This window comes from Sorex fumeus, unplaced genomic scaffold (assembly GCF_029834395.1).
Source record: "Sorex fumeus unplaced genomic scaffold, SorFum_2.1 ptg000002l, whole genome shotgun sequence".
Classification (NCBI taxonomy): Eukaryota; Metazoa; Chordata; class Mammalia; order Eulipotyphla; family Soricidae; genus Sorex; species Sorex fumeus.
This window is the reverse complement of record NW_026606059.1, coordinates 28,520,446-28,535,651: the sequence shown is the minus strand read 5'-3', so window position 1 is coordinate 28,535,651 and position 15,206 is coordinate 28,520,446. Positions and strand designations below refer to the sequence as shown.

Sequence of the window (15,206 nt, the reverse complement as noted above, 5' to 3'; positions counted from 1 at the left end):
GATGATTCAGACAGGAAAGTACCTCAATGTTCCCTTTGTCAGAACTCTGCTGAAAATTCAGCAAACTTTTGAGAAGATGATGGAACAGTTTATTTCTGGACCATAATGATCTTTATTGAGACTGGTGGGGAGCTCTAGTCTCACATATCTTAGCAGTCAGAACTATTAGTTCTGAGCCTTTCATCTTGATTTCACTGAATCCATTGTCAGGCTTTTCACTAGACAAGAATTAGACCGCCAAATGATTTAGAAGAGTTGATTCATATAAGAAGATGCTAGTACAAAAGCAGGATTAGGGAGTGTATTGGTTTAGACAAGTTGAAATTGAGATAATTTTCATATCTCTCAGCAAAGAAATCTATATGCCGTTCACCATACAGGTTGAGCTCAGATGAAAAATCAAGGTTAGGGAAAACACTGAGTCTTTTCAGATAGCAATGTGACTTGAATTTTATATTCTTCAAGAAATATGACTGAAGATTTTTACGTTTTGTTAATTACAGGCACTTACCTGCTTACAAACTGCAGATTATAGACGATATTGGTGGATATTAAAAATGCATAATAATGATGCCTTTCTAGAGGTTCATAATTAGAAAAGAGATAAATATGATCACATTTCAAAGCATTTATGTAGAAGTTTTCAAGACGAAATAGCTAAAGTGATGGTAATGCAAGGAGGATGAGGAGAATCTGAGAGGATCTTGAAAAACTAAAGGATGATAAGTTTTTAAATCAATTAAGCATTGATCCTTAAAGAATGAGGTTCCATCAATAATTTTTGGGTATATGGAGGTAAAAGAGTCTTCCGTAAAGTAAATAACCCTGAACAAATACTTTGAAATAAAAGAAAGTGATTATTTCGGGAACAGATGTCAACAATTATTTTCTTGAGGCATAAGATTTGAGAAGATACAATTTGCAATGAAATAATATTTTATACATTCTGTATTTCAAATTCAAAATCGGTCTATCTTTCAAATATAGACTATTGTCCACTGGATGTGCTGAGAAGAAAACTTAATTTTTATAACACTTAGTTGATAAATATGTAAAAGCTTATTCTTTAAACCAGCCTTTCTCCGCTCTTTTTCTTGCCGTGATCCCTGTACCCACCTTTGGCTCTTTCCTGTGGCCTCATCTTAGCTGTTGATCCTCTGTTCTTGTGCCATGATTCCTTTCTGTTTATACAATTTCCAGCTGTGACCCCATTGGAATTTCTGGGGACTCCCCAAGGGCCTTATGTCCCTGCCTTTGAGAGACACTGCCCTAGACATCTTATTTAAAAAGCCATGGTATTTTCTTCTCCAGTGAGTTTATTATACCAGGAGTACTTTAGTCACTGCAGATTCTTATCGCAAGAGAATAGGATCCCACATATGACTAACAGGTGATTTCAGTTTCATTTCAGCATTTGATCTTTAAGGTTTACACACCCTTTAATTATACTGTTTCAGGGGCGGAAAAATGTAAGAGTACCAGGATGAAGATTTTCCAGAAAGGACTTTGAGTTAAGAAGGCATTTTCTATTTGACAAGTAAGTCTTTATTTTGTGTGTTAAGTTTGGTTCGGCAAAGAAGATTTTGCTAGGTTTTGTGACTTGAAATACCTGCTTTATTGTGAAGAGGTCGAGCACAGTGGGCAAAGGTTATATATTTGGCTGCCAGCCAGATAGCCACAGAGCTTACTTGATATCCAAAATTAGATTAAATCTACCCTTTTAAGAACCTTTAAAACCCCTTTTAACTGTCTAAGTTTGTATCACAAATAACCTTTTAAGTCAAATTTTCTAGGTGACATTTCTTCCAAAGGGGTTTTGGGGCGGTGACCAATTGTAGGGATAGAGACCAGCCATCTTTCATACACATTATAAAGCTGTGAGGAAGAACTGCAGGCTGTCTTTACGGGCACTGGTGCATTTATTACCTTGTTATGTAGGGTTTTTCCCCCAATTGGCGTTATAGTCTACCAGACTAAATTAGGAATATAGAAGTTTGTCATATCAAATTTAGTCTATTGAGTCAGGTGTTCTGCCAATAATGAAAATTATGATTTTCTTAGAAATTATTTTTCACATTTATAAAATGACTCAAAGCTTCTAATGTTTCTCTTTGTTAAACTAGAAAAAGGAATCTTTCTTTGTAGGGAGAATGATAAACACATGGACTGCTTACATTTTTTTTTTTTTGCTTTTTGGGTCACACCTGGCAATGCACAGGGATTATTCCTGACTCTGCACTCAAGAATCACTCTTGGCGGTGCTCAGGTGACCATATGGGATGCTGAGAATTGAACCCGGGTTCGCCGTGTGCAAAGCAAATGCCCTACCCGCTGTGCTATCACTCCAGCCCCTTATAGTTATAATTTTAAGAAAACATTTTCATTTCATTTCATTAGTTTTCTTTCCTTTCCTCTTTCTTTCTTCCTTCCCTCACCTTCCCATTCCTCCCCTCTCCTCCTCTTCTCTTTTTCTTTTTTCAATAAGACTTTATTTTTTTAAAAAGAAACTGTATATTAAAAATGGTTTCACTCATTTGGGAGAAATACCCAACAGATGTAAGCCTCTGTTTTATAATCTCCATTTTATGATCTATAAAATGGAACCAAAAGGTACTCCTTTGGGTTACCCTTACAAGGAGTTGTATAGGTTAAATTAAATAATATATGCAATTTTTTCACATGTTATATTCATTAATAACAGTTTCTTTGGTGTTTTTCAATTGTATATGCAGTGAGTTTTTCCTAGCTAGTAAGGCTTAAGAAATTCCTTTTAAAAGACTGATATTACAATAGAACTTGGATAAACATTAAACATCCAAAACCACTACGTTAAGGAATCATTGTCATTATTTTGTGGAGCTTTTTTTTTTCTTTTCTGGAAACCATGCATAAAGTTTTGTACATTACATTTTTTTTCAGTTTGATTTGTTTTTTGAGCCATACCTCAGGGCTGGAGCGATAGAACAGTGGGTAGGGCATTTGCCTTGCACGCGGCCGACTTGGTCGACCTGAGTTCGATTCCTCCGCCCCTCTTGGAGAGCCCGGCAAGCTACCGAGAGTATCTCGCCCGCACGGCAGAGCCTGGCAAGCTCCCCGTGATGTATTTGGTATGCCAAACACAGTAACAACAAAGTCTCCAATGGAGATGTTACTGGTCCAGCTCGAGCAAATCGATGAATAACGGGAAGACAGTGCTACAGTGCAGTGCTACCTCAAGGCTTACTCATGGCTCTGCACTCAGGGATCACTTCTGGTAGGGCTTGGAGAACCATATTGGATGCTGGAGACTTAACTTGGGTTGACCCAAGTTAAGGCAAGCACCTGTTGTTCTCTCTCTAGCCCCTTATGCATCAGATTTTTAAGCTATGTGTTCTTTCCACCTGGAAAGCTTTTCCATGCAACAGTCACATGGGTTTTTTTTTAATCACTCAAATACCACATCAGTGAGCCTGTTAAACCATTATAATGAAAATTGAAGTCTGTAATATGCCCACCTCTACTACAACTCTTTTTTTGTTTGTTTTTGGATCATGCTAGGCAATGCTGTATTTTTTCCTATATTACTATCACCTTCTAATATAACATGCTATTTAATGTACTTATTTATTATTTTAATTCTTATCTGACTTTTTCTCTCTCAGGTTTTAGGTTCCAAAGGGTGTTTGATTTTTGTCTTATTTTGTCACTTTATATTTCCCAGGAGCCAAAATAGCACATGGTAAGTTAAAAAATATTTGAACCAGTTGAACAAAACCTACTTGATTAAACCTTATCCTTCTAAATTATATGCTTGTATTAGGCATCTTATTAAATTTTAAATGTGAAACATATTTGGTAAAATTCATGGCCTGCTAGATTGGAAAAACTCAGATTTAATGGTGCTACCCCCCCCCCCCCACACACACACCCATGGACATGGGAAGAGGGCTATAGCTCTCTTTTGAGGATATTTCTCTTCTTATAAGAAAATGAGTGCTGTTAATTAGTATTGGGGTGAACAGCATGTTGTCTACCCTTAACCCCTGTACTGTATCTCCAGTCCCAAATAACATGTTTAAAGACACACAGCGAAAAAATAGATGTATTAGAATTGAGACATAGCTGTTGAAATTACAGAAGTAGGGCAGCTGGCAATTGTAGTGAACTTGAGAAATCATGTGCCATCTAGGTGGGGTTGCTTATAAGACATGACTGACTACTGTAGAAGTTGTATTTTTAAATATTAGTGAAAAATTTCAGTTCTTGCATGGAAGTTTTGAAATTAAATAGGAAAATAAGAAACGCACTTGAGGTTGAAAAATTTTGTTTGTAACTTGATTTCATTCCACATTTATAAAATAGGGATCACAATAAAACTATTTATCTTTTAAGTTTGATATATAAGTATGGGAAAAGCAGGGACAGATAATACAGTGGATAAGGCATTGAACTTGTATGCAGCTGATGGGGCTCTGATTCCTGGCACCCTAGGTGGTCCCCTGAGCATTGACAGGCGTGAGCCCTGAGAATAGAGACAGGACTAAACCCTGAGAAAAGTTGGGTATGGTCTTCCCAAAAACCAAAAAAATAAAATGGGGACACTATATACAAATTCAGTTCAGTGCCTGGCATATAGTGCTAAATAAAGTTTAGCTATCAAAAATTTTGTATAGCATAGCAATTTTATTCAATAATTGAAATGCTCTATAAATATAATTTTTAAAATTTATTTGAGAAATTAAGTAATATAGGAGTACATCTATTGTTAAAACTCAATATAAAAGTCCAGGTAATTAAAGGATTGGCATTACATTTGCTTCCTATTCCTATCTCCCTTCCCTCCCCCCCAAAAATTAAGAAATTAAGTGTTATATTTAGTCTTTAACCTTTTGACACTTGGTATTTTTCCCTGGCTTACTATATATCTTGGCTATTTTCTAAAAATAGCATATGTAAAAGTACTTTGTTCTTTAAAAAGATTGAATGGTATAATATAGATATTACGTTCTATATTATAATATACATTGTAATGGATATACCATAATTTATTGAACTAGACTTTTTATTGTCGTCTAATTTAAATATTTTGCTGTTAATAAAGTTTCAGGAAGGAGCAGATGTCATTGTGTGCACTTGTATTTCCCAAGTTTTGATTCCCACATGGAATTGCTGGTTCAAAGTAAATTAAGAATTTTTATAGCTTTTGCTTTTTATAAAATTTTTTTTGATAAACTATGCAGCATTGTTTTGTAGATCTAACTATACTTTACTAGTACTTATCTTGCCACATTCAGTTTCTACATTTTTGCCTTAAGTTTTAAATGGTCCTATGATAAAATATATCTGTTAGTACATTCTTTTTATTAAAAATTACTATCTAGTATATTTCTAAGATTTTAGTTAACTAAAGATTATATAAGAAAATATTTTTAGCAGTAGGGCATTTGCCTTACAGGCAGCCAACATGGTCGACCCGAGTTCGATTCCTCCACCCCTCTCGGAGAGCCCGGCAAGCTACCGAGAGTATCTCGCCTGCACGGCAGAGCCTGGCAAGCTACCCGTGACGTATTCGATATGCCAAACACAGTAACAACAAAGTCTCCAATGGAGACGTTACTGGGCCTGCTCGAGCAAATCGATGAACAACGGGAGGACCGTGAAAAAATGTAGAACTTTTAAAAAAAGAAAAATGTAGAACTTTGAGAAAGTCTAAGGATATTTAATAGTATATTCAAGGGTTTTATAATCTTTTCTTATATGTTTTATTTTAGGTTTTTTCATATTAATGAAGATCATTGTGAAACAGAAGATTGAATAAAGCCTTCTAATACTGGACCTAGATTAGAGGCTTAGAAAATAATTAAAGTTAATCACATGGCTTTGGTGTTCTAGTTTAACAAAACTTATAATTTTTTATAAATAGATTTAGGAAGTAGAAATTAAATTTTGTTGCTATACTAAAGTTATACTAATATTTATTCTGTTTTTTTCTTTTCTGTTTGATTGAGAAAAAAAGTAAAAACTACTAGTTAAAGTGATTCAGAATGAAGTATACCAAAAGGAATTATGCACTATCTGTTGCTGGCATCGTAATCTATGTACTTGATTTAATCATAGATATCTATGTTTCTGTCAAGTTTTTCTATGAAGGAGACTTAGTTTATGGTATTTTAATGGTAGGCTTTATGCTTTTTGGAGCACTCGTTGTCCAGTGTTTTAGTTATTCTTGGTTTAAGTCTGATTTAAAGAGAACAGGCCAAGAAGATCAGCATTATTTTTTTCTACTTCATTGCTTGCAAGGAGGAGTTTTTGTAAGGTGAGCATACACTTTTTATTATTAATACTCCTTTTCTTTTATATAAATAGATACTTCCTTTATGTGGCTGGGTAGTCAAATGTACAAAGGTCACCAATTTCCATATAGGACAAAGGTTACTGGTTCCACAGGCTCAGTACTTATGTGTCATTGCTTTAATAAAAGAATTTTCCTACTTCATTAATGGAGTGTTTTAACTTACCTAACTAATTAAATTTTATTTTATATATATACATATATACATACCTTTTTTTATCTGTGATTAAGTTTTTTTTTAATTTTCTTTTTAATTTTTATTAGTGAAACACCATGAGGTACAGTTGTAGACTTAGAAAATTTTGTTCTTGGGTTTCAGTTATACAGTGATCAAGTACCCATTCCTCCACCAGTGCCCATTCTCCACCACCACTGATCCCAGTATTCCTCCCACCCCCCATCCCGCCATCCTACCCTTCCTCTGTGGCAGGGCATGCCCTTTTGTTCTCTCTCTCTTTTTGGGTGTTGTGGTCTGCAAAAGAAGCATTGAGTGGCAATCATGTACGGTCTATAGTCTACTTTCAGCGTGCATCTCCCATCCTGGGAGGATCTTCCCAACACCCTTTATTTGGTGCTCCCTTCTCTATCTGAGCTGCCTTTTCCCCTAGCATGTGCAGCTGGCCTCCAAGCCATGGAGAAAAGCTCCCGGTACTTATCTCGGCTATTCTTGGGTGTTAGTCTCTTATTTTGTTACTTTATGTTCCCCAGATGAACGCAGTCTTTCTATGTGTGTCCCTCTCTTTCTGACTTATTTTGCTTAGCATGATACTTTCCATGTAGTACCACTTGTATGTAAATTTCATGACTTCATCTTTTCTAACAGCTACATAGTACTCCATTGTGAAGATATACCAAAGTTTCTTTAACCAATCATCTGCTCTTGGGCACTCAGGTTTTTTCCAGATTCTGGCTATTGTAAAGAGTGCTGCAATGAACAAACAAGTGCAGATGTCACTTTGACTATACTTTTTTGCTTCTGTGGTATATATTACCAGGATTGGTATTGCTGGGTCAAATTAGAAATGGAGCTCAATTTCTAATTTTTTTGAGAATTGTCCATACTGTTTTCCAAAAGGGCTGAACCAGTTGGCATTCCCACCAGCAATGAAGGAGGGTCCCTTTCTCGCCACATCCGCACCAACACTGGTTGCTTTTGTTCTTTTGGATGTGGGCCAGTCTCTATGGTATGAGATATCTCATTGTTGTTTTGATCTGCATCTCCCTGATCATTAATGATGTAGAGCATTTTTCTCATGTGCCTTTTAGCCATTCGAATCTCTTCTTTGAGGAAGTTTCTGTTCATTTTGTTGCCCCATTTTTTAAGGTTAGGTTTTTTATTTTTAACTTGAGTATTTTAATAGCTTTCTGATTCTATCCTATTAAAAAGCATCAAGTTCAGAGCAATTACTTGAGGTATTAAAAAGTTCCCAGGCATTATTTATTGATAAATAATTTTAATAACAAATGCCAATAAATTTGTGGGATTTATGATTTTCACAATATTTTCATGTGATTTGTCTTTTTAAAACTGCCGTTTGAGGTATTGGAGCAAGTATAGTAAACACAGGGCTGACTTCTCAGTAAGCACTTTGATATGGGATCATATTGAATCTGTATAATAATTTAGGTAGACTGGTCATTGAAAGTGGGGACCATGTAAATCACAGTGCCAAAATTATTAGAAAAAGGAAAAACATTTAATTTAAATGGGCAAATTTTTAAGGCTGTTTTATAGAAAAATTTGATATTTGAATCATGGGTGCATTTTCCTACAGAATAGATTAGTTGATATTATAGTTGTTGTGGCTGAGAATAGGAATCAGAGTGTCTGGATTTAGTTTCTAGTGTGCTCCCTTTTTCTGTGTGTACTTTCAGCAGATTGCCATTATTTTTAGCCTTAGTTTTCCTGTCTGTGAAATGGAAATAGTACCTGTTTATCTCATATTACTATCGTGATGATAAAAAGAGATTATGTGGTTTAAAAGTTTAAGCATACATGTCTCACATTAAGCATGCAACAGAGTTTTATGGAGTTAGAATCTCAATAAAGCCAGTAGGAGATGTTCACAGAGTTGAGAGAAATTTTGTGGGAGGTAGAATAAGCTTCTAGCAGGAAATTATACACCTAAATACATACTGCTTTTCTTAAGATTATTGTCTATATCAATGTTTCCCAGAGTGGTTGATGCCACCGAGGGGAAGGGGTGCTGGAATGATATAGGGTGGATTGTACTAGCCTTGGTACAGTTGGGGGACACTTTCTGTTTGTTTACTTCAAGAAGGTAGACTTAAACTTGGGAACCTCTGATGCATGTTAACATATATTTATAAAAGAATGTATTACATCATTACATTCATGTTTATATTTGCAGATATTGGTTTGCATTGAAAAATGGTTATCATGTGGTGAAACGTAGCCGCAAAACTGACACATTTATTGGAGAGCAAATTGATCCTCTTAAAGAAGTTATAAACAGAGTGACTGATTTGAGCATGCTCAGGTTATTTGAAACCTACATGGAAGGTTGTCCACAACTTGTTCTTCAGCTCTACATCTTTCTGAACGATGGTCCAAAATGGATTCAGGGTAAGTCTTTCTTAATATCCTATGTTAGAAGGATAATACTCAGATCTTAGGTGAACCATGTAACTCTTTGACAGATTTTAGAATTTTTAACTCTTTGGTTCAAATGCAAAAAAATATGTATTGTCTCCTCTCCCATTTTTCCTTGTTTCCTTCTTTCAGATGCCTAGAGAAAACATTATTATGTTAGGTTTTAAAAAGAATTTTTTAGAAGGCTTGCATCTTTTTTATTTGTCTGGAGCGATAGCACAGTGGGTAGGGCGTTTGCCTTGCGTGCACCCAGCCCAGCTGAATCAGGTTCTGTTCCTCCACCCCTCTCGGAGAGCTCGGCAAGCTACTGAGGGTATCTTGCTCGCGCAGCAAAGCCTGGCAAGTTACCCGTGATGTATTCAATATGCCAAACACAGTAACAACAAGTCTCAAAATGGAGACGTTACTGGGCCTGCTGGAGCAAATCCAAGAACAATGGGAGGACTGTGTGTGTTGTGTTGTAATCTTATTTTTATTTCTCTTATAAGAGTGTTTGTTATGGGGCTGTCTCAAGTAGTTCCCATGGGCCCTCCAGGGTTACTTGTGAGCTCTGCCCAGATCTACTGGTACTACTTGGGCCTCACTGTAGTAGTGCTTGTGAATAATGCACACTGGGGATTGAACTAAGGGTCTTGTGTGTACAAGGCTTGAATTCCATCCCTTTGAACTATTTCTTTAGCCCATATTCTTGGTTTTTTTTTTTTCAGTCCAGGTTTTATACCCAGGGTCTCTACCACTGAATTCTACCACTGAATCATATCCCTGGTCCTATTCTTAACATTATATATTGGAGATTTACTTGTATGGAAAGAACAGTGATAAAGCGCTTCTTGGGAATACGATCCTGATTTTCACACTCAGCACTATACATACATACATATATATATATATGTATGTATGTATATATATAATATATATGTGTGTCTGTAAACACAGTAACACTTTAATATATTAACATTATATTTATTAATATAGAAATAAAGCCCTGATTTTATTTTTACTTCAGTAAAAATATGTATGTAACATATAATACATTTATGATTTGTTTATCAAGGAGAATCTTAGAACTCCATTTATTGTTAGTATTTGCATTACAGTTTAAATTACTGCTTTTCATGATATATATTACTTTCTATCTAATAGTTCACTATTACAAAAATGCTTAATGAATAATCTTTAAAACCATTATCTTTATGTATGAAGTATATCTGTAAGGTAAATTTCCAGAATTAGAGTCTATGGGTGAGAGAGCAAATATACAATTGAAGTTTTGTAAGTTGAAATATATGCTTTTGTTTTATAGCAGATCTCCATATTATTAGTCCTTGTTTTTAAGAGGATAAGTCAGTATTTCCATACAAAATCTTTTAGTAAGTGTATAATTTGAAGTGTTGAAAACAATAACTGAGTAATATTCCCAGTTTTCATTAATTTTGATGTTTCTATGAAGAATTATATTTATTTCAGAGGAACAGATTGTCATGTTCCCTGGAATTCTCTCTATCATAGAATCATCTGTGAGATAAACTTATTTCCCCAAAGCTTTCCTGTTCCCAACAACCATAAATCTCTAGCTTGTAACTCTTTTTAATATTTTCCCTATTCTTTTGTTACCAAAACACTGAAATGAGCCTGCTGTATATGATACCTATTTCTTAAGATGTAAAGAATTTGTGGGCTGGACATAAAAGTTTATAAATGATACACCTGTATACAAACTACAATAGCACTGTAGCACTGTCCTCCCGTTGTTCAGTCTCCATTGTGAGACTTGTTATTACTGTATTTGGCATATCAAATACGCCACGGGGAGCTTGCCAGGCTCTGCTGTGTAGGCGGGATACTCTCGGTAGTTTGCTGGGCTCTCCGAGAGGGGCGGAGGAATCGAACCCAGATCAGCCTTGTGCAAAGCAAACGCTTTACCCGCTGTGCTATCACTCCAGCCCCATACAAACTACAATGACCAAACTTAAAAATGTGCTTGTTAAGGAGGCAGGTTGGGAGAGAACCTGGGTACTTTGGTGTAGGGAAGTTGACACTGGTGATAGGATTTGTGTTGGAACATTATAGGCCTGAAACTGTATTGTAAACAACTTTGTAAACCACAATACATTCATAAAAAATAATAATAAAATAAAAAGATTTATATCACAAAGTTCCTGAATCTAGAAGTTTTGAAATTTGAATTTAGAGCTTATATTATGGTAGAATTGCTGATGATTCAAAGTAGTATGTAACATTTGACTAGCAATGGGATCCAGATAGCACAGCAGGTAGGGTGTTTGCCTTGTACGCAGCCGACCTGGGTTCGATTCCTCTGTCTCTTTCAGAGAGCCCGGCAAGCTACTGAGAGTATTCCACCTGCACGGCAGAGCCTGGCAAGATCCCAGTGGCATATTTGATATGCCAAAAACAGTAACAACAAGTCTCACAATGGAGACGTTACTGGTGCCAGCTCGAGCAAATCGATGAACAATGGGAGGATAGTGCGACAGTGCTGCATCATTCTAGCCTCCTCCTTTAATTTCTTCCTGAAGTAAGGAAGTTGGGTTGTTGGGCTGTGAATATGACTCAGTAGTGGAATATATTCCTTGCATGCATGAGGTCTTTTATCCTATCACTAACTACACACATGCTAAAAACTTGAAGTGTTGGTTAAATAATACCAAAAGGGCCAACTATGGTTAACTCTAGTTGAATCTCTCACACCTCATGGTTCACTACCATCAGGCATGGCCTCTGGGCATAGAGCCAGGACTAATTTCTGAGTACTTTTAGGTGTTGCTCCCTCTCCATACCCCTCCTCGACCCCCGTCAACAAAAACAAAGAAATAATTATGAATTAAAAGTAGAAAAAATGATCAGTGTTATTTTAGACAGTATAAAATTATGTAGCATCTAGATACGGTGTTTACAACTTCATTGACACAAATTTGAAAAGTAAAACAGGGAACTAGCACTTTGTAAACTTTTCTGTCAGCACACTTTTAAGGATACAAACAAATCATTGTATATGGAAACATCTGTAATTAAAATATCTGGATGTTTCTGGCTAGTGGGATTATATGTGATTTGATTTCATCTTTTTGCTTTTATAAAATTTCTAAATTTTTATAGTAATCATTATCGCTTTGATGGCCAGAATAATTCAGAATGATACTGCTTTTTATCGGGGACTCCTCAGCTGGGTTCGAGACTCAGGGGTCACTCCTGGCTATATTCAGCTCTGTGGTGTAGGCTCTACATTTAAGCATTCAGGCCCAATGGTGCTGAGGTCCTGCGTCAGAGTACTTGCCAGCCATGGTGCTTGATAGTTATGCCTGTTGTGTTAGTGGAGGAAGAAGGACTGGTGATTTTAGCGATTGAATTCAGGTTCATGCAAGTGCATGGCATACACTTCAGCACTTTGTCCTACTGCTCTGGTTCCTTTCTACCTTCATGCTTTCCTAAACTCACCTTAAAAAAGAGAAAAGCAGTAAAAGTGAGCTCATCAACAGCACTTTCCATTTCTAATTGACCAAAAGGAATATAACCTTTTTGGTGAGTCTCTGAGAAAGATATAAAATGTAATTTATAACGAAAATTCACATCTTTGGTTAGTCAAACAAACCAAAACAACTGTCACTGTCACTGTCCTTCCATTGTTCATCGATTTGCTTGAGCGGGCCCAGTAACGTCTCGATTGTGAGACTTGGTTGTAACTGTGTTTGGCATATCAAATACGTCACGGGTAGCTTGCCAGGCTTTGCCGTGGGGGCGAAATACTCTCGGTAGCTTGCTGGGCTCACCAAAACAACAGACAAAAAACCCAAAGCAAAACCCCTGAAACAAAACTTCTAAAAAGTGCAACTATTCTAGGAAATAAGTCAAAGGGGTGGAGTGTATGATTTGCTAGTGGGAACCCCAGGTTCAGTCCCTAACAGCGCCTGGCTGATTGAGCACTTCTAGTTTAGCCCTGATTGCCTGTAGCACAGGAGTGGAGTGCTGAACCATTAGGGCCATACCACTGGGCCTCATGTTAACCAAGAGTAGCCCCTCATCTTGACAAAAACAAAAACAAAAAAAAACCAAAACAAAAACAAACAAACAAAAAAAAGCCCCTCATCTTGACAAAAACAATTAAACTTAAAAGTACTTAGTACTTATGCAAAAATGAAATGTGTAAGGAAGATGAAAGAGATAGAATGACATTCCATGTAAATGGATAGACAGAATTAAAATAGACCTGAATACAATAGTCACCTTGAGGAAGAAAAAGAAAACTGGAAGCATTATGTTATGACTTTATACACTGTCACTGTCACTGTCCTCTTCTTGTTCATCGATTTTGCTTGAGCGGGCATCAGTAACATCTCACAACAAATTGTGAGACTTGTTACTGTTTTTCGCATATTGAATACGTCACGGGGACCTTGCCAGGCTTTGCCGTGCCGGCGATATACTCTTGGTAGCTTGCTGGGCTCTCTGAGAGGGGTGGAGGAATCGAACTGGGTTCGGCCATGTCGGCCACATGCAAGGCAAATGCCTTACCTGCAGTGCTATAATGCATTTATTTCAAACTGCATGGTATAAGAATCAAAACAGACACATGAACAAATAAAAGAATAAAAAAACCCTTAAACCATCACATTTATCAGTGTTTATGGTAAAGGGTTTAAGACCATGCAGTATAGAAAAGAGAGTTCTTTTATAAAATGGCATTTGAAAAACTGTATAGAGATTAATTTTAAAAAGATTTCAGGTGCATAGAAATTGATTATTTTAGAGCATCTTTGTTCATTTGACCATCTAAAGATATGGAAATTAAAGTTATAAATTCTTTGTGTTATGTTAAATTTTGTTTTATCTTTGTTCCCTCTCTTCTTTCATTTATTTCTCTTTCTCTAGACTGTTAGATATATGTCAAAGATCAAATTTAAAAGAGTAGAAAAACTAGAACTTAACTGTATTCTCTTTGACCATGCAGTTTCCACTATAGAGAAAATTTTATAGTTTTTCTATAAAATTTATTCAGTGAATTATTCAGAATCTTACTAGGGATTCTAATGTGGGTTTAAATGTACATTAATTTTAGAATACAAAAATTAGTTCAAATCTCACCTTCACAATTTACTAGCTGTGTGACATGTAAAATAATATATATTATGTAAGCATAAGTTTTCTCTTATATAAAATAGCAATCTATCAAGGGATTAGATGAAGTTTTGTGTGTGTGTGTGTGTGTGTATACACATATGTAAGACATTTGGTAGTTTAATGTCATTATTTTAACAGTATGCTTTTGTTTGTTTTGTAGGTGCAGCCATCATAGTCTCTTGCTTTGCCATTTCCTTGTCAACTGTTGACTATCAAATAGCTTTAAGAAATTCCTTACCTCATAAAAATCTTCTTAGTGGATGGAGTTCCAGAGTTATATATCTCTTTTACAAGTTGTTTACATTATCGTCTTGGATGCTGAGTATTGTACTACTTTTATTCTTAGATGTTAAGATCGCTTTAGTGTTGTTGTCAATTCTTTGGTTTTTAGGAATATTGTGGGCATTTAAAATGAAAACTCAGTTTTGTTCTTCCACACTTATGGAATACTTATATAGGACTGTTGTTGGGTTTATTCTTATCTTTACATATTTTAATATTAAGGGAGAGAATACCAAATGTTCAATGTGTTGTTATTATATTGTAAGGATACTGGTCACTTTTGGGATATTAATTGTGTTCTGGTTTTACCCACTTTCTATTTTTAATACAGAGTACTTTGTACCTATTACTATCACTATAGTTCTTGCTTATATCTTTGGGATTATTTTTCTAGTTGTTTATTATATGGCTTTTCATCCAAAGAGAAGAGAAGAAGTAGTGTTTGATGAAGTTGATGGAAAATCAGTTCAAGGAAACTGTAGAGTAGAATTTTGCTTAATGATATAAATTATTCATTATGAGATGTTTTCTTGCTGTTTTTGTTTATTGGTTAGTAAAGAAAATATGTACATATAAGTGTGTGTTGTTTCTTATTTTTGCCTTCCTTAATTTAAGATCATTTTTGGTACATTAATCATAAATTTGGGATTAATAATTTCATTATTAAAAATAATTTCACATTTAATTCTGTTGGTGTTGAACACTCAGATATATTAGATTATTGCCTGGTAGAGTAACCCTATACTTCTTAATTGTTAGAAATATTTTTCCATAATTAAAAGACTAATTTTATAGCTTCTAAATTTTGCCTCATTTTTTGAAATTGAAACTAATGTACCTGCT

General features: G+C 35.5%; 1 protein-coding gene across 1 annotated transcript; it reads left to right on the top strand.

Annotated features, from left to right (window-relative positions):
* The first annotated feature begins 1,454 nt into the window (after positions 1 to 1,454).
* On the top strand, positions 1,455 to 14,919 carry XKR9 (XK related 9). Its single transcript, XM_056111537.1, has 5 exons — positions 1,455 to 1,537; positions 3,642 to 3,718; positions 5,751 to 6,295; positions 8,704 to 8,918; positions 14,242 to 14,919. Exons 3-5 carry the CDS (start codon positions 6,024 to 6,026, stop codon positions 14,868 to 14,870), a joined length of 1,116 nt encoding a protein of 371 aa, XP_055967512.1. The 5' UTR covers positions 1,455 to 1,537; positions 3,642 to 3,718; positions 5,751 to 6,023; the 3' UTR covers positions 14,871 to 14,919.
* Positions 14,920 to 15,206: the final 287 nt, after the last annotated feature.